At 38.2% G+C, this 25,446-nt stretch overlaps 1 protein-coding gene across 18 annotated transcripts in view; it reads right to left on the bottom strand.

The window, feature by feature from the left end:
- The window catches only part of HECTD1 (HECT domain E3 ubiquitin protein ligase 1), a 73,899-nt gene extending 49,457 nt beyond the window's left edge, over window positions 1-24,442 (bottom strand). For 12 of the 18 annotated variants that reach the window (XM_060401749.1, XM_060401746.1, XM_060401747.1 and 9 more), the window contains exons 1-8: window positions 23,651-24,442; window positions 22,085-22,357; window positions 8,756-8,990; window positions 5,035-5,262; window positions 3,765-4,046; window positions 3,398-3,668; window positions 2,191-2,267; window positions 2,007-2,105 (exon numbers count right to left, since the gene is read on the bottom strand). In XM_060401749.1, the coding sequence (XP_060257732.1) occupies window positions 2,007-2,105; window positions 2,191-2,267; window positions 3,398-3,668; window positions 3,765-4,046; window positions 5,035-5,262; window positions 8,756-8,990; window positions 22,085-22,224 (1,332 nt within the window). In that variant the 5' untranslated portion in view covers window positions 22,225-22,357; window positions 23,651-24,442. The remainder of the gene's footprint in view (window positions 1-2,006; window positions 2,106-2,190; window positions 2,268-3,397; window positions 3,669-3,764; window positions 4,047-5,034; window positions 5,263-8,755; window positions 8,991-22,084; window positions 22,358-23,650) is intronic. The other 6 variants (XM_060401748.1, XM_060401745.1, XM_060401743.1 and 3 more) reach the window with 1 other exon arrangement.
- Window positions 24,443-25,446: the final 1,004 nt, after the last annotated feature.

The following is a 25,446-nucleotide window of genomic DNA, read 5'->3' on the forward strand; positions in this document are numbered from 1 at the left end:
CCAAGTTACTAAAATCCATTCCACAATTTTTGTTGCATGGACAGGTAATAATAACTATGCTGTAACTTCTATCTGGCCAACACCAATTCTAAGACTTTTCTATTTAAAAGATGTTGAAATGTGTATGGTGGGAGGTAGTATTTTGGAATCAATTAAAAAACAGAAGAACCTGTGAAGAATGATGTGTGTGTGTTAGTTGCTTAGTCGTGTCCAACTCTTTGCAACCCCATAGACTGTAGCCCACCAGGCCCCACTGTCCATGGGATTCTACAGGCAAGAACACTGGAGTGGGTTGACACTTCCTTCTCCACAAGGAACTATAGAAAGAAAGAAAGTGAAGTCGTTCAGTCGTGTCCAACTCTTTATAACCCCATGGACTGTAGCCTACCAGGCTCCAGCATCCATGGAATTTTCCAGGAAAGAGTACTGGAGTGGGTTGCCACTTCCTTCTCCAGAAGAATGATAAAACATGTTAAATGCTTAAGACCCTGGCTGGCACAGAGTAAGTGCTTAATGAGTACCTATTATATCATTATTAGTAATGGCAGCTATAGTTCATTGTGGGCTAATATATAATCAAAATAGGTTAAGATTAGATACAATTCATTTGGCTTTTTCTCCCTCTCAGATACAAGAAAACCAGCATGGGTTAAAAAAAAATGTACAATAAAATTTTTTACTACCCTTAGAAATATCATTTCCTCTAAAAATTAACCAATTCAAGCTGACAGAAGTTGAGCTTGAAGAGATCACCTAGAAGGCTAAGTTATTAACAAAAAATTTTATTAACAACATAAACATGACAATAATAGCAGCTACCATTTAAGTGTCTACATACAATGTGCCAACTACTATACTAAGTGCTTTTCATGTATTTTTTTCCTAATCACCATGATAATGCTAGAAGGGACTTCCCTGGTAGTCCAATGGTTAAGATTCTGCACTTCCACTGCAGGGGACACAGGTTTGATATCTGGTTCCGGAACTGAGATCCATGGTATATTTACGTATAGAATGAAATTTAGTCATAAAAGAGGATGAAATCTTGCCATTTGTGATAACATGCATGGACCTTGAGGGTATCATGCTAAGTGAAATAAGTTGGACAGAGAAAAATAAATACTGTATGATCTCACTTATGTAAAGAATCTAAAAAATAAAGAAACAAATGTAAAAAACAGATTTGAGCAAACTCCGGGAGATGGTGAAGAACAGGGAAGCCTGGTGTGCTGCAGTCCATAGGGTTGCAGAGTCAAACACGACTGAGTAACTAAACAACAACAAAAGTCCTTTGCTAAAGTAAGAATCAAAGATATTATGATTCTTCTGCAAACAGAATATCTGCTATATTGATAAACAGAAATAACAGAAACATGTATAAAGCTATTCATTACCAGGAGAAAGAAATCAGGGGAAAAAACAAGTTTTCAGCAATAGCTGACTGGTTGAATACATTTGCACAGGTTAAGTATATAGATGTAATAAAAGATCTCTATATACTAGTAGGGAGAGATCTCAATGTGTACTGCATATGCACTTAGTCACTCAGTTGTGTCCAACTCTTTGCAACACCATGTACAGTAGCCCACCAGACTCCTTGTCTGTAGGATTCTCCAGGCAAAAATACTGGAGTGGGAAGCCATTCCCTTCTCCAGGGATCTTCCCACCCCAGGGATAGAACCTGGGTCTCCTGCCCTGCAGGAGGATTCTTTACCATCTGAGTCACCAGGGAAGCTGGTGTATCATTAAACAATAATTAAATAATAACAATGTGTATTTTTAAATGAAAAAAGCAAAGTATAGATCAGTATATATGTTACATTTTGTATTAAAAAAAAGCATATATATTCTTGCTTGTACCTGTATTAAAAAAACAATGAAAAGATTTAAACGGAAGGAATGAAGACAGTATATAAGTATGGCTTCTCCAAATAAAAGTTTTTATATTATTCTAATTTTAGAGCAATGTAAATATTAAATTAATAATTTAAAAACCTGGATTTTACCTTTGCTACTTGAGGTCTTCCAAAACATGCAGCATAATGTAATGATGATGACCTTTGACCTCTGTTAACATCAGCACCTCTTTCACAAAGAAATTCTACCTGTAAAATAATGGAGAATCATAAAGTTGCCTTATTAACATGTCTGTCTTTGGTTTAAAACATTAACTTTTATTTATTAGCTTACCATTTCCTGAGTTCCAAATGCAGAAGCCCAGTTTAATAAAGTTTGACCTACATCATCCATAAAATTTACTTCAAAGGCTGAAAGTTTAAAGGAAAAAAATAAATCTTTTTTAAAGGCAACAAAATAATAACGAACTTTTCTAAAGTAGGAACCATTTAAAGACTATTATTAACTGTTATTAATAATCACTAAATAGCCAATTTTAAACATTTAGGTCAACTACACAGTAGTAAATAATCAGCAAACATAAATTCTGCTAAGAAAAAGTATTCCAAGATTTTTAAATCACTGGGGATTCACAAGGCTATAAGCCTTAGAAATAAACATAAGAAATAAAATAACTAAATATACAATAAAACTAGACAGTATTAGTTGCCTCATGCTGTAACTGAGGAAAAGAAGCTAAACCACATCTATATTCAAAACAAAAGTCTGATGACCCAGAAGATCTTTTCTTTTTATTATAACATCTCTCTATTTATTTATTTTCCCCATGCTGATGGCTCAGATGGTAAAGAATCTGCCTGCAATGCGGGAGACCCAGGTTCGATCCCTGGGTCAGGAAGATCCCCTGGAGAAGGGAATGGCAATCCACTCCAGGATTCTTGCCTGGAGAATTCCATGGACAGATGCTACAGTCCATGGGGTCACAAAGAGTCAGACACGATTGAGCAATTAATACTTTCATATTTCACTTTCATGCTATGCGGCACTCAGGATCTTAGTTCCCTACCCCAGGGATCGAATCAGTGTCCCCTGCAATGTGAGTACAGAGTCTTAGCCACTAGTCCGTCAAGGATGTCCCCCAGAAGTATCCTTCACCAGCTTATATTTGCTGATCAGCTCATGAAGCAGTCTAAAAAAATGTACTATATATTATGAAAATTCACTTGTGTCAGTTTCCATTAATCCTAAGAAAACAACAGCCCTCAATTCAATCTGCGTTTAACCTCAGAATTGGTATGACTTCCTTCTGGCAATAAAACAGGTTAATTTCATTACTCATTCAAAAAACATTTATTCAGATCTTACCATGCACCAGACTGATAATTTATATATATAGGGAGAGGAGATACGGAAGACATTGGCCATTCTGTTTTCTGACACAACTGCTATAAATTTTTAAAATTTAAAAAAAAAAAAGCCTAGAAATTAAACATAATTCCTTATCTGTTTTCTTTTTATATTTAAAAAAATATTTTCCAACCTCCTGTGTCGATTGCATCTATAAGTGCATCAGTATCTTTACTTCGAATACAGTCTATAAGCTGCCGATGTGAGCGCTCCCCAGAACTATCCAATCTCCGAAGTCCTGGGATTCTGCCTGTGGATCCAGCACTAGATTTTGGCAAAGCCTTTCGTCCTTCAAATAATAGCACCAAGAGAAGGTCAACCAAACGCATGGTATCAAGCACACATCTTTCATCACCCTGCAATGCACTTTCAATTGAATCTGGAAGTTCTGACCTCAGGAGATCCTAAAAAGAGAATGGGAGAGAAGAAAGTTTTAATCTATTCTCACTATACAAAGACACTTCTTTGAAAAGACTAATAAGGAAAAAAACCACTCTTACGTGCGTTACTACTGGAGAGCCTCTGCACAGTGTTGAGAGCAGACTTACAATTGTTGAGACCTGGTTACTCAATTTGGAATCTGCAGCTGTGGAAGGTGCTCCTGTGGTGCTGCGACTGGGTTTGCAAGCTGATGATGGCCCTGATATAGTACCACCAGCAGCAGCCATTCTAGATAATAGCTCCTCAGTTAATCCATGCTTGGCTAATGGAGCTGGGTCAACACCACGACGGGTAAATCGGTCAGCTAGTGACGCAAAACATCGCAGAGCTCCATCTGAAACCTAATGATGTAAAGAATATACATGTGAACAAAATTCACTTAAAAAAGACTAGTACTATTTATTTCAACAGTGAACTATTAAGAAAGGCAATTGCAGCAAAGGATACCACCAGTCTAGATTTGAATCCTGGCTCCTCATTCTGGTAACTGTATAACCTGAGGATATTACTTAACTGTTCCTCAATTCTCTTATCTGCAAAATGGGAATAGTAACGATACCTATAATTCATTGTCTGAGCTCAAAAGATGATATATGTAAAGAAACTAGAGGAACAGTAAAAAGCTCAATAAATCTTTATTATTATTATGCATAACTAGGCCAAGATAATTGATGAATAGCTAAAAATAACATCGAAATGGTAAAAAGGCACTAGAAGTCAAGTTTTATTTTCGAAAGACGATAATTTAACAAAAATTTACACATTAAAAATTTTTTAAACTATTATTTTACTTGAATGAAAACTACCATTTAGCAAAATTGTGCTGAGCCAACAAATTTCACTGGGTATTAAGTGCAGCTTTAGAAATCATATATTTCTATAATGTTTAAATCTTAAGAATAAACACATGCCACTTTTATATTCTAAAATGTCTCACTGCCAAAGAAACAAACAAAAAGATTACCATATAGAAATATAAAATGAGAGAAAGAGAAATTATTTCTACCTCATCAAACAAAAAGTTCCAATTACACTAAGATTGACCCTTAAACAACATGAGTTTGAACTGCATGGGCCCACTTATATGTGGATATTTTTTCCCCCTAAATTCATACTACAGAACTATACAATCAAGAGTTGGCTGAATCCATAGCTTTGGAACCCCAGGTAGGGATGGCAGACTATACACATGCACATTTCCAATTGTACAGAGGGTCAGCACCTCTATCCCCCAGGTTGTTCAAGAGTCAACTTTGTATCATAGTTATAACCAGAGGACACTATAAAATCACTTTTTGAAAATAAAGTATACAGAAGCTATTTAATTACCTGATGATCTTCATGTTTTAATAAACTAGACAGAGATTCTACACAAATTTCTAAAGAAGAATCTTGAGGTTCCATTTTGCCACAGAGTCTGGACACCACAGCCATGGCAGAGTGCAAGGTGTCTTTATGAACCAGGTGTCCACTATCACGAATGAAGGTAAGCACACAATTCAAACCACCAGCCTCGAAGACTGCTCCTGATTCACGAGTGCATATTAGTTCTAAAACCTACAGTAAAATAAAATTAACAGAAGAATACAGTAAGTCCAGTTTTCATTTTCAAGAATGACAGAACATGATACACCCTCCAAATATACTGGAAGTCACATTTTAAAAAGTAAGGGCAGGGTCTGAGAAAGGGTGGGTGTGAGGGGCAGGAGCCATATCTGGCTGTGAAGATGGCCAGAAGTAGTCCCTGAAATAGCCCAGGAAGGTGACCAACAAGATGGACAGGGAAGATAAGGCATTCAAGTTGAAACAGAAATTAGAACAGAAGAAACTCAAGGAGCAGGCCGTGAAAAGGGCCCCCAGGCCACAAGTGGAATTAAGAAATTGGGCAAAAGCTGTCCCTTGTGCCTAAGGCAATGATCTTTAATTCCATTCTTATTTAAACATCCGGATTTCCTACTATACAACGCTGCTATCAATAGCTAGAATGAAGTCTTGGAGCCTGTTGTACACACTTAACCTTTCATTACAAAAAAAAAAGTGAAGCAAAACAGAATAAATTTTAATATATTTTATTTAACACAATATGTCCAAAGTGTCATTATTTCAACATGTAATCAATATAAAAATTATTGGTATCTTTTGTACATTTAGTCTTCAAAAACCCATGCATATTTTATACTTAAAACACACTTTAATTTGGGGTAGCCACATCTGAAGTGTTCAACAGTCACATATAGCTACCATATTAGACAGCATTGGCTTAGGTGGTGAAACCTGTACGGCAAACTAAGAACTACAAGTAATTTAGCAAAAGTCTATAAAAGTCCTAGACATTAAAAAAACAAATCAATAAATGCCAACTAATACACTATTCATTATCTTCACACTACTCTACAAATATTAAGACATTAAAAATCACTTTGGGGGCAAGTTTCTCTGAGCCCACCCATGTGTCTATCCACAAGTACTGTACACTTCTTCCTCCTAATAAACATCTTACTTGCTTCACTATAAAAAAGTTTAAAAATACATTTAAAAAAATTACTTTTGGGAACTTCTCTGTGACCCAGTGGCTAAAACTTCACACTCCCATGCAGGGGACACCAGGTTCCCTCGTCAGAAAACTAGATGCCACATGCTGCAACCACAGTGCTTTGCAGGCTGCAAGTAAGGATCCCACAGCTAAAAGACCCAGAGCAGCCAAATAAATATTTAAACACAAATAAATAAAAATCACTTTTATTTTCTAAATTATATGATGTTTAATACATTCAGGTAGAACTAGAACTAGGGTCCATAATTCTTACAGGCATACCAGAAATTTAGACTTTATTCTATAAGCAAGAAAAATGTTTTAAGCAGGGAAAATAATATGATTGGATTTCCAGTTAATAACTGGGGAAAACAGGGTATAGGAAGAGTATAGAGGCAAAGGCAAAAACTCAAGCATTAATATTCCTGAAAGGATGAGGGCTTAACCAAGGCAATAACGGCAGGAACAAATAGAAGAAAATAAACTAGAAAAGCACTTGATCATTAATTACATGTGCGGAGTGGAGAAAAGGAAATAAAAGATAAAGTACAGGTTTCTGTCTAAAGTGACTGAGTATAATTTGATGCCACTTATCAAGAGAGGAGTTTATCTGTAATGAAAGACAATGAATTCAGGCAACCAGGTGAATATGTCCAACAGGCCTTTGAATATGGAGTCTAGAACTTGAGAGAGAAGTCACTTCTAGAGATAAAGATGTAAAGGGCATATATTTATATATGAATGGTACTGATGCTCATAGATGAGATTGTCTAGGCAAATAGACAAATCTCATCTTAAAGCTTAAATATATAGCTTTAAGAAGGTAAAAACAGAACCTTAGGAAATACTACCACTGAAGAAGTGATGAATGAATTAATAATCTGCAAAGGAAAGAGAGAAAGGGAGAGCAGGGTATTAACAGATAAGAAAAAGTTTGAAAATATAGCTCGGTGAATATATGCAATGGAGTAAAGTCCTAGTTCTGGAAGAAAACTGAAGTGATGTGAGCAAGAGGGGGAAAATCTCTGAACAGAAAAATGGATACCTCTTTCTCTGAGGCCAGACACAGACAGAAATACAACTATAAACACAGAGATGAAAGTCAAGATATTAATATCTACAAAAACAACTCTCAAAGCATGGGGAAGACATGTTCAGGGGTCCCTGATTTTTTTTTCATAATAATACTATAACAGTAATTGTCTTTTTCTTTCTTATTCCTTTAGGAGTGTAAGGTAGAGTTTTCTAAAAGTTATGTGAATTGTGATATAGCAAAAGGCTGAATGCAGAAGCAAATATTAGGATCTGGCTGTCTTCTATTAAGTCACACATTTCAAACAACACTCACAAAAATGCTTAACAATGCTACTTTTCTCACTAAATTTCTCTTTCTTCGGGGTATATTTTCATTAAAAATGTAATGTATGTTAACACATATTGAGCCTGTCATTTTATGATAAATGAATAAATGTTTCTAAAGTCTGTTTTAATATCTAAGATGGTAAATAGAAACAAGCAGAACCTACATAAACAAAAACTCTTTGTGGGTCCTCAATAATTTAAGATTTATAAAGGGATCCTGAGGCAAAAAGTTTGAAAATTGCTAAACTAGTGATAGCATATTAAAAAGCAGAGACACTACTTTGCCAACAAAGGTCTGTCTAGTCCAAGCTGTGGTTTTTCCAATAGTCATGTATGGACGTGAAAGTTAGGACTGTAAAGAAAGCTGAGTGCCGAAGAATTGACGTTTTTGAACTGTGGTGCTGGAGAAGACTCTTGAGAGTCCCTTGGACTGCAAAGAGATCCAACCAGTCCATTCTAAAGGAGAGCAGTCCTGGGTGTTCATTGGAAGGAATGATGCTAAAGCTGAAACTCCAGTACTTTGGCCACCTCATGCGAAGAGTTGACTCACTGGAAAAGACTCTGATGTGGGGAGGGATTGGGGGCAGGAGGAGAAGGGGACGACAGAGGATGAGATGGCTGGATAGCATCACCGACTCAATGGACATGAGTTTGGGTAAACTCCGGGAGTTGGTGATGGACAGGAGGCCTGGCATGCTGTGATTCATGCGGGTCGCAGAGTTGGGCATGACTAAGCGACTGAACTGAACTGAGAGCAGCAAGAATCATAAAAAGAATGAAAATATTTAGGAATTTTTTTAAAAAGTGAATCACATAAAGTCTAAATATGTTCACCAAGCAGCTCCAATAAACTACTTACCAGTACTGGTGCTTTTAGAGTCACATAAAGTTAATAATTGGTCCCACCAAGAAAAAAATGAAACAGCTAACTCTAACAGGAGTATAGCAAAATAATTAAATGCACAGGCTCTAGAATCAGACTTCCTAATCTTCAAATTACTCATCACTGAATCTTGGCTCTCTGCCACTAACTACCTGTATCACCCCAAGCAAGTTACTTAATCTCACTATGCTTGTATTTTTTTCACCTACAAAATATGTACTGTTTACTCTCTGAGAAATCTTCACATGTACCAATAAATAATGAAGACTTACCTTTACACACTGTTCAGCTAAGTCTCTGCTTGTTCTGTTGTTAAGTTCAACCACAACCAAACGATTGCAAAGTGCTTTTATAGCTCCATCTACCCCAACAATCCTTCGGGTGCACTCTGCAGATACGTCCAGGTAGTATGTTATGGCACGAGCTGTTACCTCTAACACATTGTCTGGAGCACTTTCATCAAGAAAAATTTTGCAGAGGGCTGGTAAGAAAGTGCGAGGAGGACATCTGTAGTGAAAGAAATCATATTACACCCAGGATTACTAAATTCTTAACATCCAAAAGTCACCAATATAACAGATAGGAAAAACTATCACATAATACATTATGTTAAATACTCCGTTCCACATGTATATTAGGTAATATTTCTCATATTGCTTTTGTTGCCATAACAACAGTCACATGCTAATTTCATCACTGCTGAAAATAATCAGGTTGTAAACAGTTTAAAGTAGCAGCATTAACTTGAAACCATGTTTAGAAAACACTCCTATTCAATACTCAGCTCCAACATCAACTCTGTAAAATCTTCCCTAAGCTCTCCAAATAGTTAAGTGGTACTTTCATGTTCCTAAAGCCTCATAAAAACAGTACCCACACTGTTTAATGTATCATTTTATTTCCTTATTTACATTAAGAGTTCCTGAATGCCAGGAATGTTGTTCAATTCATGTTTTATGGGAATTGTTCAATTCATGTTTCATGGAAACAAATGCTGATTTAGTGTTTAACAGACCAGGGTAAAACACAGGACAACAGCTGTGTAACCTTCCTGGTCCTGTTTCCTCATTTGTAAACCAAAGATAATATCTAAACAATATCTATTTTATATGGATGTTATGAAGATTTGATGAAATTATACACATTCAACACTTAGCTCAGTACCTTGGCCCCATATTAAACTAATTTATTAGCTCCCCTTCCCTCCTATGAATAGCTAATGTGTGCTATATAAACCTGTATAAGACAGCTTTATCAAAAGCACATTTTACATTTTTAAATCAACATTTTATCCACACCTAAATAATAAAAAAAAACATAAATTACATTTAGTAGAGATCGCAGTTATATGCCATCAAACACTTTAACCTAGTTGCATAAACTGAACTTTAAATGATCTACAGATATCACAAAAGGCACAATAGTCATTCCTCCATATTCAAAGAGGAAAGATTTCAGGGCCCCCTGTAGATTCCAAAATCTCAGGATATTCAAGTTCATAAATTAAATGGTGTGGATACAGAAAGCTTACTGTATTCTCAACATTTCAGCTGAACTGTTTTCCGTCCAAATTTTAGTCTGCACATATCTTTAACAGTTTTTAACAAATATCTGTATGAAAGCCAAAGTAACTTTGCCCTTTCTAATCTGCTTGGATGATGTTCACTTTAGGGGTCCAGCAGCAGAAATATTATTAAAGATAAAGGCCTCTTGCATTCAGTGATTAAACACAAGTGGGTTTTACTAGCCAGCATCAGTGGCAACCTAGGTCACATTGTTTTGTTGCTATTGTTCAGTCGCCAAGTCATATCCAACTCTTTGTGACGCCATGAACTGCAGCATGCCAGGCTTCCTGCCCTTCATTTTCTCACTGAGCTTACTCAAACTCATGCCCACTGAGTCGCTGATGCCATCCAACCATCTCATCCTCTGTCTCACCCTTCTCTTGCCCTCAATCTTTCCCAGCATCAGGATCTTTTCCAATGAGTCAGCTCTTTGCATCAGGTGGCCAAAGTACTGGAGCTCTGGCATCAGTCCTTCCAATGAATATTCAGGGTTGATTACCTTTAGGGTTGACTGGTTTGATCTTGCTGTCCAAGGGACTCTCAAGAGTCTTCTCCAGCACCACAGTTCGAAAGCATCATTTCTTTAGCGCTCAGCCATCTTTGTTTTTTAATTAATTATTTTAATTGGAGGCAAATTACTTTACAATACTGTAGTGGTTTTTGCCATACATCAACATGAATCAGCCACGAGTGTACATGTGTCCCCCTATCCTGAACCCCCTCCCAACCCCGCTATCCCATCCCTCTGGGTTGTCCCAGTGCATGAGTGCCCTATTTCATGCATGCAATTTGGACTGGTCATCTATTTCACATATGGTAATATACATGTTTCAGTGCTATTCTCTCAAATCATCCCATCCTCGCCTTCTCCCATAGAGTCCAAAAGTCTATTCTTTACACCTGTGTCTCTTCTGCTGTCCTCCATATAGGATTGTTGTTACCATCTTTATAGCCCAACTCTCACATCCATACATGACTACCTGAAAAACCATAGCTTTGACTATATGGACTTTTGTTGACAAAGTGATGCCTCTGCTTTTTAATACACTGTCTAGGTCTGTCATAGCTTTTCTTCCGAAGACCAAGTGTCTTTTCATTTCATAACTACAGTCACCATCCACAATGATTTTGGAGCCCAAGAAAATGAAATCTGACTGTATCCGCATTTTCCCCATCTATTTGCCATGAAGTGATGGAACTGGATGCCATGGATCTTAGTTTTTTGAATGTTTACTTTTAAGCCAGTTTTTTCACTCTCCTCTTTCAGCTTCATCAAGAGGCTCTTTAGTTTCTCTCCACTTTCTGTCACTAAAGTGGTATCATCTGCCTGTCTGAGGTTGCTGATATTCCTCCCAGCCATCTTGATTCCAGCCTGTGATTCATATCCAGCCCTGCATTTCACATGATGTACTCTGCATATAAGTTAAATAAGCAGGGTGACAATATACAGCCTTGACATATTCCTTTCCCTATTTAGTTACTTGTAATTTTTCTGAGGAGGAGGATAAGATTAGATTATGGAAGATAGTCCAGTAGTTCTCAGGGAAAATTAGAATGACTAGCATATTGAAATCTTGAAGCATTTTTACTGCTCTCTGCATTGGCATATGTAGTATTAATATACTGGAGAGATAAGATTGTAAAAGCGTTAATACTACTGAGAAACAACACAGTCTTATTAAAAAGTAGTCCCCTCCGCCCCGCCGAGAAAACAGTAGCTTTTGAAAAAAGAATAAAATTTTGAAGTTGACAGTCGTCACATTAAATGGCAAGAATGGATCTACCATATGCTTTATATTAAGAATAAGAAAATTATTCATCTTACACAGTACAAAAAACTAGTCATCAAAACACAAAATTTAAGAGAAATTTTCAGTATAATTATCTATATTTCATGGGGAAATGGGTATCTTATTGGGGGAATAAGCTATGTTCCCTGTTCGTGTTCTTGAACAATTTAAAAGGACAATTAAAAAACAAAAACCAGAAAGTTCTAAACAGATCCTCAGCTTTTAACTATGATTAATTCTATTTCTAAGAGAAAAATAAAAGTACTCTGCATAAGTAAAAGCTTATTTTATGTCAGGTATAATGAAAACCTGCTTTGGGAACTTTTTAAAGGTGTGGTATAAAATATCTGTTGTAAACTTTTGGCTGTTGGACAAGAAAAAAAAAAATTTGTTTTCCTAGCTCCTGAGTTACTTTTTCAAGCATGAGAAAGTATTTTAGGCATATTCACTAGTTTTTCAATTCAGAAACCAAAGCCATTTACAAAAACCTCAACAATACAAATTAACTATAAATTGAGCAAAAGAAGTAGAGAAAACATGTAAAGAGTAATTAATGGATTCTGAAAAGCACAGAATAGTTGAAAGAACTATAGTTATATTACTTGAAAGTTCATACTGCAACTAAAACAAATTATAACAAGTGGTTTGTTTTTTTTTAACATTCTGCTTGATAGCCTGCTTTAAGATAGTCATCATGATATAAACATTTATAAGGCCTTAAAACCATCTTTTTACTTGTTGGTTAGTATCAATTTCTTTCTATCATTTCGAAAGTAACCCTGTGTTGACAGGTATTTCATCTAGGTCTTTAAATTCAACCTGAGCTTCATGATAATTCAATAAGCACTTGACTATGTTCTTATGAACAAGACCTTCACATTTCTTTCCTTTTTCCTAGGCTACAACTACAAACACAACTTTTCCTTGGTGTGAATCCATGTTAACAGACATGAAGAAAAAAATTTACATAATCAAGAAAATTCAATGAGTTATTTCACACCTTATCTTCAATTTTCTCTTGGCTTAGTGACTCCATTGGTTTTCCATTCTAGCCTCAGTTCTAAACTCCCTTCTCTTCTCTAGTTGATCTCATCTATTCCCTTTGTTCATACACCATAGCTGTAAATCTCATCTACATACTGTGAAAACTCCCAAAATATTATCTCTACTCCAGACCAACTAAATCACTATCTCCATTTAGAATTATCACAGGCATATTAAAATAAACATATTCAAAACAAATATGCCTCCATCCCAAATCACTGCTTTGCAAAGGTCACAGCCAAACAGAAATCCAGAAACCGGACAATCATCTTTAGTTCTCCCCCTTAATTTTGCTCACATTACACATCCAATCCATTAGTTAAACCCCAACAATTTTCTCTCTAAAATATATCCTAAGTCTGTCCACTTCTCTCCACACCATCTTTTACAAACCTAATCTTAACTAACTTCAAACTCTTGTTTGAACGACTGAAACAGCCACTTGGACATCCACATGAGAGATGTTTCACACCACTGTTGAAAAAGGTATTCCTAGAGGGAAGAGGAAGTCTGTCTGGAATAATGTGTAAGAGCATGAGCAAGACAAAGAGCATTTGTGTAGGGGCATGTCCCAGTAATGAGCAACTGATACAGACGAGGGAAGTGATCAAATACATGAGCATATAAATATATGGAGGGCAATGGGAGCCAGATTTCTCATTGTAGCCTGGAGATGGAAACACAAAAAAGAAAACTAGAATGAACCCTGTGATGCTAGATTTGAACTGGGGATGAACTCAGCAGGGATGAACAGATAGAAGGATAAAAACAAATAGATACTAACGTGTGAGATGATCCCTCTGCCTAAAATGCTTTTCTCCCAATTTTGCCCATGGCTGGTTCTCTGTCATCCTTCCTGTGAGCCTCAATGTTACCTCCTCAATTTCAGGCTTACCTTTTCTAACTACCCAAAACAGGACTCCTGTTTTTGGGGGTTTTTTTGGTTTTAATTTACTTTGACAATTTATATTTATATTTCATTTTCTGTTATCCACTGTAACTCTCTCCTAAAAATCTGCAAGCTCCTTGGGAATAGAGTTGTATTTCACACAGCAACCAACAGGGTTCTCTGCATATGGGGAGATACTCAAGTTTTATTTGGTTAATGAATGATATCAAGAAAAGGTAAGAACTTTCTTGCTTATAGAAAGAGAAACCAAACAAAAAGAATCCCATCAGCTCTCTTAGTGATCTGCTTCTTCATCCTTATGCCCAGTCCCTCTCTAACATTTCTCTACTCCCCACACACAAGCCCAATCTCCATCAGGTCGCCTTCCCCTGCCCTACACCTTCCCACAACACAAAAAGGGAATCCACTTTTATCTCTCATTTTCCATAGAACTGTTCTGAATTTCAATTGTGGTGGTTACATGACTCTGTGTGTGTCAAAATCCATATGTCATTTAAATAAAGTTAAGAGAAAATTAAATTGCGTGTATACAATAATCACAGTCCTTCCCGAATGGTACTGAAAGAATACATCTGTGGCACAAAAGTTTAGATGCATCACAATTAAAGGGTTATTAAAACTTTCAAACTCACTAAATATTTACCTCTTATACCACAGGTAGAAATTACTTTTACATATTAAATCCAATCTAGTTCTATACTAGACCAACTTAAAGACCCAAAGGTGGCCAAATTAGGAAAGTTTAAGATCACTCAGTCTCCGCGGAACTACTGTCAGACCAGCCAACCACAAAAATGAGACAAAGTAGAATCTTCAGATGAATCCAACTTAAGCAACTTTCCAAAATACTACCTGCAGTGACGAAAGAATCTTTCGCTAATGTAAGTAGAGAGAACTTAAAACAAGAACAAAAAAAGTTTCATGAGGTTACAAAGAACTTCTCTTGAGAACTGCAATATCTCCTATACTATTACTACCATACGCTTTTCCACACTAGATCACTTGGACTTGGGCCAAGGTTTCAGAAATGTGCAATATTAAGAAAGCAAACATTTTAAAAATAAAGTTATCTATAACAGTGATGTTTTACTGAATATAGTCTGTAAAGTGAACACTTAGTTTTAAAAAACTAAAAATTTTAAATGTAAAAGATTAATACATTTTATTTCCTGAAGATAATAAATAACATCTTTTGACCCCACTTTATCTTCTATTCCATTCTTGCCCCTGCTCCCATTCTGGACTTTGTGTATTTCTTAACTAACAATAACTCCTGGCGTAACAGTTGAAAATTACAGCTTTCCCTCTAAAAGGAAAAGGAGTAAGTCAAATTCCAATATGTAGACTCTACTGTTGTTCAGAACCTCTTCAAGGTGTTCAGTATCTGGATATTAGCTATTGTACACCAGGCACTATGCTTAGCAATGGAAAACAAAAGTAATAGTATGTATGTGTGAGATACAGCAGAGGTCTTTGAAGGCATCTAAATTGTATTCACTAGGTAAAGAGCACAAAAGATTTTATAAAAGGGAATGATACAATCAAATCAGTATTTTCAGAATATAGTCAATTACACTTCAATAAAACTGGGGGGAAAAATACCATAAAAATATTTTATGACTGTAGCTCTGCGTATTGTTAGCTTATAGGCAGGGGCATCTGTTATGAAGTCACTAGCACTACCTGAACATAATCATTTCCCCAAACCAATTCTCAGTGTTACCATTCTTTTAAAATCTCTTACTTTAGGGAGAAAATAGATGTCATCTGACATAAATCTCTCCAAGTTTTTCCCATCAAACCTAAAAATCTTCATCTTCCCTGCCTTACAATAAGAAACACATTACCATAAGTCTATCTCTTCATCAGTGCCTCAGAGCCTTGACACTCTGTGTGGGATTTTTCTGACCAACAGCTTCAGCATTATTTGAGAACATACTAGGAATGTAGACTATTAGGCACCACACCAGCCCAAATGAATCCGAATTTGCATCTTAACAAGTTCCCCAGGTGCTTCGCAGTATGCACATTAAAGTTTAAAAAGCACCACTACTGACAGCAGCCAAGGCTCTCCCAGTTTCTCAGAATCTGAACACTATGAATTCTCCATTCTCTCTCCTCTATGACCTCTAAAAGAAAAAGCCCCACACTATTTTTCCCAGTACAACTTTCTCAAAAAAGTTTTCCACACTCTGGTCTCCATTTCCTCCTGTTACTCCTCAACCCATTCAAGTCTGGTCCTCAAACCACTCCACTCAGCTCTCATTAAGATCAATGATCTTGAGAATGTTGCTAAATCCAAAGGACATCTTTGAGTCTTCACCATACTTGACCTCTCACCCGTATTCAGCACAACTGTCCTTTCTCTTCTTTAATCACTCTTTCTTGTGTTGACATGTACACTAACGATGTAAAAGCAATGGTGGATAAAACTGCTGGTGCTTTAGCGTGAATCAAGGCAGCAGCATTAAACTGTACCATTGGTAATCATTTTGTATTTTCATCGCCAAGCTATCACATGAAACAAAAGGTCAACTTCATTACTTTGATAAAGCAAATATATATATATACATACATTTTATTAAACCTCAAGCCTTTTTTAATTAACTTAAAAAAACTTGCAATATTGTGTTGGTTTCTGCCACACAATCTCAAACCTTTTAATGTGTATTTTTTTAATATTCTACTTAAACAAATAGGAAGTAAGCATAAAGCACTTCTGCATACTCAAGAAAGATGGTTGTGTCAAGGAAATGTAGTTCACAACTGCTGGAGAGCTGAACTAGCCACTTGTTTCATGCAACATCTTTTTTACCTGAAAGAACTTTAGACAAATTGTGGTTACTCAGACTTGGATATCTAGCAAACATTTTTTAAAAAATTAACCAAGCAAGCATTCCACCTCAAGGAAAAACAACTGACAGTATTTGCTGCCAATGATAACATTTGCGCTTTCAAGCAAAACTTACAACTTTGAAAAACTTGCTCCTGCCACCATGAGCTTGACAGATCCCATTATTTGAAGGCTTTTCTGATTAAGTACTTATAATAACAAATATGAGTTTGTGACAGTGTAGAATGGTATATGGCAACACCAGGAATATCTGTATAACTCAACAGATCAATATTTTTCACATGACCAGTGCAAGATCTTTTAAGCTTACACTTGGGTTAAAACAAAACAAAACAAAAAACCACCCACTCAAAGTACCAAACAGGCCAATAGATTTTAATCTACAAGAGTACAAGTTCATTGACATGATTTCAGAATCCACATTATAACTAACTTTTAAGAAACTATCACTTTGCCCACTTTGGGTACGATATCAAAGGAGACTATACAAAATTATGCAAAGACATCATTACAACATTCCTCCTTTTCCCAGCTACACCTATTGGAGGATGATAATTTTTTCATATATTGCAATCAAAACAATATAATGCAACACAATAAATGCAAAGCAGATATGAGAATCTAGCCAAATCCAAATTCATGATCTCCACCCCTCAAAAACATGGTCCTCCTGGGAATTTCTTGGTGGTCCAGTGGCTAGGACTTAAATGCTCTCACTGCAGGGGTCCGGTTTCAGTCACTGCTTGGAGAACTAAGATCCCACAAGTCATGTGGTGTGACCAAAAAAAAAAAAACACAGGGTGCTCTTTTGACTTTCTCTCTCACTGAATGGCATCATCATCCATTGTAATCTGAATTATCCATGGTACTGTCTTCTTTCTCACTCTGATATCCAATCATTCAACTATTTGACTATTCTACCTCCAAAATCTAAGTCTACAAGCATTTATTCTGTCCTCATCACACATTTATTATCCATAGGGCAGAAAAAATTAGTACTTTTAAGAGACACAATTCTACCACTCACTCTTTTACATCACTGCTCTTAAGAAAAAACCAAAAGCACACACAAGATTCCATCTGCTCTTGCCCCAACTTTCAACACAGTTCTCCAGAGACCTTTCCATGCCCAGTCATACTACCTTTCTCCAAATTCCTCAACCACGACATGCTAATCCCACTTCAAAATTCTTCACATGTTGCCTTCCCTTTAAACATCCTTCTATCTCACCACCTTATACTTCATCCTTTAAATTCTTACTCATCCTTCGTATCTCTAAGAAAAACCACTCTGACTACCTCCAGGTCATGCCCCTGCTACCTGCTGTCACAGCACTCTGAACTTTTCCTTCATTGCACTTATCAAAGCCTGTAATCACAATTTTATTTCTATAATTATTTAATATGTGTTCCTTATTAGACTACTAGGCACCATAAGAGCAGAGATTCTTATCTGCTTTCGTCATTTTTTTTTTAACAATAAAAAGTAGGAAGACAATTTAAAAGATTAAAAGATTTATCACTGGTGTAGATATTTTTAAATAGCTTTTACTGTACATACACAATAGGAGGCTTTTACCACTGTATTCAGTACTGGAATCCAAACTTGAGGCAGTCTTCCTTAGGATATTTCTCTCTGGGAGGATACACCAGGAAAATGATTAATGGTGGTTGCCTCTGGAGAGGAGAACTGGTCACCCAGGAGACAGGAAAGGGAGAGACTTACACTTTACTGTATATCCTTCTGCGTCTTCATAATTAAGTAAAATGATTATATTTTTAATATGAGCTTTCTGGTGACTAAAAGCACTATCCCTAATATTCCATTTACTGGATCTTCTCGGGAGATGTTAGATTCTTCCCAGAAGACATAAATTATATTACTTGAAGATTTAGTAGCAGGATCTACTAAACTGCCCAGGATTTATCTACTTTTAAGAATATGTACAATGATCACCTATTTTGATGCGAATGCAAAACTACTCATTTATAACTCATTAAAATTTATCTCAAATGTATAACATATTAAATTTAACTCACTAATGTATCACAGATGAAAGCAAAAACTAACTCTGAACTTGAATTTTACTTTCTAGAGCATTACCTTGTTAAGTTCAGGCATTAGTAAGAAGTATCACAGCTTCACAGAAAACATATATCCCTTAACTTCAAAAAGACCGTCAAGGAGTTTCCCTTGTGGCTCAGTGGTCTAAAGGATCCACCTGAGACACGGGTTGAATCCCTGGTCAGGAAAGATCCCAAATGCCTCAGAGCAACTAAACCCGCGCGCCACAACTACTGAGCTCTGGAGCCCGTGCGGCAACTACAGAGGCGACAGGCTGCAGCCACTGAAGTCCAAGCGCCTAGAGCCTGTGCTCCATAACAAGAGAAACCACGGCGATGAGAAGCTCGCACAACCCACGGAGAGGAGCCCCTGCTCATCACAACTGGAGAAACGCCTGCAGAGCAACGAAGACCCAGCACAGCAAAAAACAAAGTAAAAAAAAAAGTCAGAATGGGTACCAAAAAATGGATAGCCATGTACAATATTAAGTTAAAGAAAAAGAAACACTTAACTGTTATGTTTAAAGCACTGTTAGGCATCTCACTTGTATTATCACATTCAATCTCCATGAAAACCTATACTCATGTCTATCTCATTCCAAAGGCCATTATTTATATACCACACTATATGCCTTTCCTGACTAAACAAACATATAACTACTAATAAAAGCTAATCAGACAAAAACCCATCTGAATATATAGGCATCTTTTGCTTTACTTGACATAACTAAAAGGACTACTTGCTACTATCTTATGAAATTAAAACAGATATTTTCACCCATATTTAAAATGTGCACATCATCCTACTTTTCTCCTGTCTTATTTGTTGACTGTTTCAAAGAATTTTTAAAGGTTCTTCAAAACCCACCACAGTTTCATGAAATAAAGTCTCCAAATAAAATTCAACATTAGATATTTAATGACATTAAGTTAGCTCACTTTACTCAAAACACTTTTCACATACATTCTTTCCTTTACTCCTCACAAGGAGCGAACCAGATATGAGATTACTGTCATTTTTACAGAGGAAGAAAGTAAAGCTCTCAAGGGGTAAACTTCATTTAGCAAACAAGAATCTGAACCCAGGTCTCTGATGACACACAGCCATTCTTTCCACCTCACCATGCTGCATATCTGGTTTAAAGAAACTAAAGACAATTTTCCTTCTGACAACAAGAAAATCTGGCTCCTGAATGAAGAAAGCAAGCTAAATAAAGGTTTAAAAAACAACTGCCATAAATTTAATCAATTGTCTACTTTTGATAGACAAGCTACTGATATACTAAATAAAACAGGGCTAACCATTCCAATTTGAAATTCTCTTATACCTACACTTAGTAAATAAAAAATATAAATTGAATCTGGTTTTAATTTCATTCATATTATATTAAATATGACCAAAGTCTGGAAAGGATAATGAAAAGAATAACAATTGTATTAGGATGGTAGGATTTTGCATTGATGAGTTTGACATTTTAACAATTTCCTTTAAAACTGTTTTAATATAATGACACTTATTAAAAATGCCATTACAAATACCTCTACTACTACATGTTAGTACTTAATGGAAGATATGATAGTTGATGTGATTGGTACGTACAACTTTTTAAAATACCAGATGTAATTCTCAGGTTAATGAAAACCCTCTAATGAAAGCTATGAATGCTCAAAAATCTATTTCACTGTTCTATGATTCTGACCAAAACAAGTGTTAACAGAGGGGCTAAATTATTATGTTCTCAAAATTTGCCAATAACTACTTGAAATAAATGAGCCACAGACTGCGATTTGGAACCGCCTCAATGGGACTTACAACTAAGATTATTAATTATTCATTTATTAATTTATCTTCATTAATGATCCATTCAAAAATGAAGATGATCAAAAATACATCAATTTACTGAGTAATTCAGCCTTATTCCCACCTTAAAGAAATTAAGATAGTTATACCAAATTTTGTCAACATCTCAAACATCTTCTACTAATTACTTCAAAATGGCATTAAAACCAATAAAGAAGCATCTGAGTCTTCATTTACTTATCACCAGAATTCAAAATTATAAATATAAAATAAATAAAAAACAAATGTGTTCAGTATTTGCAAGTATCACATAAGAGGAAAAACATGGCATTAATGGCCAACCTAGTAATGATTCCTTAACATTTCTGCACAAATTCTACATAATCCTCTAAATAAAATTGCTTAAACTCTCAAATCTCAATCTTACTATTCCAAAAACTATGCCATGTGGTTAACATTCAATTTATACCCTCTCCAAACTGAAATTTACAAAGCCGTAAGTTGCTTTAACAGTACAGGAAATTCCCTGACAGTCTGTGTTCTAGTGGTTAGGACTCAGTGCCTTCACTGCAGTGGCCTGGCTTCAATCCCTGGTTGGGGAACTAAGATCCAGAAAGCCGCAAAGTGCCACCAAAAAAACAAAAACCAACAAACAAAACCCCCAAAACAACAATGCCAAAAAAACACAGTGTCCTAAAACTTACCAATGACAAAAGGGCAGTTGGAAATGTATTATTATCTGTATTTTCATATCAATTTCAAGTCAATTTCTTGATACAGAAATAAAGAAGCATTTGCATTTTCTCAGTTTATAACATGTTTTGAAAATGAATCAGTCAGGTTATCGGGTAGAATTAGCATTCTCTACTAATTCCTATTCAGTCAACAAACATGTATTTGTGTCATCACAATTATCATTACTGGAGTTAGTTTACCTACCAATTTTTATTTCTCAGAAAATTGTTAATGCAAAACTACAGAAGCTTTTCAAAAGATAAGTTTTAAAACTCACTAAATAAACTGGAGCCTATTATACAGACTGAAGTAAGCCAAAAGAAAAACACCAATACAGTATACTAACGCATATATATGGAATTTAGAAAGATGGAAACGATAACCCTGTATGTGAAACAGCAGAAGAGACACAGATTTATAGAACAGTCTTTTGGACTCTGTGGGAGAGGGCAAGGGTGGGATGATTTGGGAGAATGGCATTGAAACATATATATTATCATGTGTGAAACAAATCGCCAGTCCAAGTTCGATGCATGATACAGGGTGCTTGGGGCTGGTGCACTGGGATGACCCAGACGGATGGGATGGGGAGGGTGGGGGGGGGGGAGGGTTCAGGATGGGGAACACATGTACACCTGTGGCGGACTCATGTCAATGTATGGCAAAACCAATACAATATTGTAAAGTAATTAGCCTTCAATTAAAATAAATATATTAAAAAAATAAAACTCACTAAAGAAAAATTCTATACAAATTCAAATCAGCAGATGGTTGAAAACACGTTATGCCCAGGTCACTACAGCATCCCCAAATGAAAATGATGAAGGGTTGCACTTACGTTTCAAAACAACGATCCACGTTGTCAGACATCAAAAGCAGCATGCATAGCTGTTCAAGGGCTATTAGTTGCATGTCCCTTTCATCTCCTTGTCCCATCTGCAGCCATTCCAGCAAAGTATCTGGGTCCACATCTGCCATTGTTTCTTAGGCTTCTTTGCTTAAATTTAAAAAGCAAAGGCAAAAATTCCTTTAAATGTCCAGGACTGAACAGCGTGGGCTTAATTTTTTTTCTTTTCTTTTACATCGGCTAGAGCCAGATTTTCTTGGTATCCTAGGAATTAGAAAAGACTTGTAAGTATGTTTGGATAGTGTACTTAACCGTAGTTTTCCAACTTTCCTTATTCCTCGGGTTTAACTTCATACATTGTACTAAATAAAACCAGTTTTGCACAAGAGTATAAGCTGATTAGGCTGCTGCTTAAACTGGAAACCAGAGCCGCCTTTGTCAAAGACAGTCAAACAAGCTTCGGATCCCACTATTGCTATCACCAACATGTTTGCCAAAAGGCAAACAACACCTTACTAAGGGTTCTTTTTTTCCCCAGAAAACTTCCTTCCCCCTCCGTCACCCAAAGCTGATCTTCTGATAAGGATTAGATTCAGTATTTTAAGGAAACTTAGCACTTTGATCCAATTCCCCTCCAAATCAAGTCTCTAAAATTAACTTCAACTTCTTAAATTCTGCTGATTTAATTTACTGCTATCCTTAAGATGTCCAAATACAAACAATATACAAGATCTATCTATGATTTGATTAGGAATTTTGGCAGTAGCAGCAACTGTTCTTAAAAGTTTAAAAAGAAATGCTACAAGTAAGTGCAATGGACTAACACGTTACAGATCAGAACACAGGCCAATCTGCGGTCCTCTTTACCCATCCTCACCGAACGGGGCAGTTGGTTAAAAACAACAGCAGCCAACAACAGAGAAGCAGCCCCAACTGGCAAATCAATACAAAAACTCAAAAGCACTCTGACGAGAGGACAGCGTTGGGTCCCTCGTAACCCAGCTGCAGGTGCATAAATCCAGCGGCAGGTTCCGGTGGGCACCCAACGGCGGCGATCTGCAAGGGTGACCCAAAACTCGGGGCCCAGCCGACCCGGCGCCGGGAGACGCAGGCACTGCGCTCCGGTTTTCCCGAACCAAACCCGGCTAAGTTAGCTACCTGTGTCGAGGAGGAGGGTAAGTTTTGGAGGTGGAGCTGCGAGCCTCTCTACCCGAGAGAAGGAGGCCGGAGCAGGCAGGGCGATGGGTCTCCCGGGAGCGGCGCCCGGAACTCCGAGGCCCGGGGGGACGTCCCTGGCCCCGTCGGGCGGCGATCCTTTCTCAAGGACAAGGCGGGCCAGCCATGGGCTCTGGCTCGGACAAGCCGGGGCCCGCCGTGGGCAGAGTCGGGGGAGGTAAACAAAGGGGCCAAGCGGGTGAGTCGGCGGCAGCCCGCCGACCTCACCAGGGGCTGGGGTCTCGCTCCCGGGCTACCGCCAGGCATCCCTGATCCCGGAACCAGGCCTGACCCTTCCGACCGCCGAAGGCGCTCCTGCGTCCCCTTTCCTCAAGCTCTTACCCAGGCCCGTCGTCTCAAACCGCTCCGGTCCAGCTCCAAGCAGGCCGCGGGCTGAGCCAGGCCCGGCCGCGGCCCTCGAGTTCCCAGGAAGCCGCAGGCCGCGCAGGTCGAGCCGGGCTGGCGGCACAGGAAAAGCCGCGCCTTGTCCCTCCCCTTCCTCCGCGGGGACCTGCTGACAGGAAAGCCAGAGGTTCCCCAGACCGGCGGCAGCCAGCTCACGTCCCGACCCCGGCACGCGGCTCCAGAGGCCTGCAGCTTAGAGGCCCGCGCCGTGCTGCCAGCGGCGGCGGCGGGGGGAGACCGCGTCCATCGCGATCCGGGAGGGGGAAGGGAAGAGGGTCGGGGGAGAGCCGGGCGGGGAAGCTGAGGAGGGCAGCAGTGCGCCGCGGAGGCGGAGCAAATGGGCTGCGCTGGCTGCGACCCCGCTGGCCGCCACGTGGGGCGCTGTGGAGACCCGTCGGCCCGAGGCGCAGGGGCGCGGAGCGCCCGGTAGCTTCGTCGCCGCTACAGAAGGTCTCCGGCTCCCTCGGCCTCGTCAGTTGTCGCTTTCCTTTCGTACGCTCTGCGCCTTCACGTTTCGTTGTCAATTGAAGCGCGCTCCCAGCACCGCGCACATACGGGTGCACGCACGCTCAGCGTGTTTTGCACGGTGTGTATACACTTGGCGTGCTCCTGCTGAAAGCCCCAACGCTGCACGTCGAAGCTGCGGCCCAACCTGTCCGGGCCCGGCCTCCCGCCTCTGGGACCCGGCCTCCGGCGAGAGCTTCTCCTCCTCGCTGGTCTCCCCTCCTCGCGCACGGAAGTGCATCGCGGGAAGAAAAGCGCCACCCTTCGGTCCTGGGAGGCAAACTGCCCGGCAGTTCAGAAAGAAAACCTTTGACCACAACCCTGGGAGGTAAATATTGTCGAGTATCCTCTCCACTGTACAGACGAGAGAGCTGAGGTTCCAAAAGGTTTGAATTCAGGCCCGGTGGCGTTCCCAGGAAGCAGCAGTACCTCGAGTGTGTTTTCGACTTTTTCCTATGGGTTGTGATATTAAGTATGTCTGTAGTTAGTCCCTTCGAACGTTTTATTTCACACGCGTTGAAAACAAAACATGCCTGCGTATGAGAAGCTCTTGGAGACAGTTGAGACGTAATTAGTTGGAAATGTGATATAGCTTTCTTTTTTTTTTTTTAATCAAGAAATGAATCCCTTGGTTTGTGAGATAAGTAAACCATGCTCCTACACCCACTGTATTTAAAAAACAAAAATGCGTATTAGTATTTGAGGCGTGTTCCTTTAAGCAGAGGAGCTGCTGCATATCTTTGAAGAACTAGTATTTTGTAAATTACGCATTTGCGCCTCGAATGTCTATAGATACATGTCCCACTATAGCAGGTAAAGTTCCTAGGTCTCCTGCTCATAGGTCAAATTAAGAGATAAGAGTTGAGGATTCCACTATCTTGTCCCAACTACAGCACATAAGAATGATTATTTGAGAGCTGTGAATGTGACTTGGAGCTGCCAGGAAAATCTTCAAGGAGGAAGTGGCATTTATTTGGACCCCGAAGAAATGGGTATAAAGTGAACACTACAAGGGAGGAGGAAGAAGAAAGCAAAGCCTGATCAGTTGTAAAATAAAGGAAAGAGGACCTGTGCCTCAAGCAAAAACCAGCGTTAAGCAATGATGGAGAAAATAGGAGCAAAAGTCAGCAGGGACTTAAATGTGTGCGATACAGAATTTATGCTGAGGTAAAGTAGCAAGTTCTGGACTAGAACATTGACTGGAAAAGTTCTAAAGAGTCTTACAAAGA

Source organism: Ovis aries, chromosome 18 (genome assembly GCF_016772045.2).
Source record: "Ovis aries strain OAR_USU_Benz2616 breed Rambouillet chromosome 18, ARS-UI_Ramb_v3.0, whole genome shotgun sequence".
Classification (NCBI taxonomy): domain Eukaryota; kingdom Metazoa; phylum Chordata; class Mammalia; order Artiodactyla; family Bovidae; genus Ovis; species Ovis aries.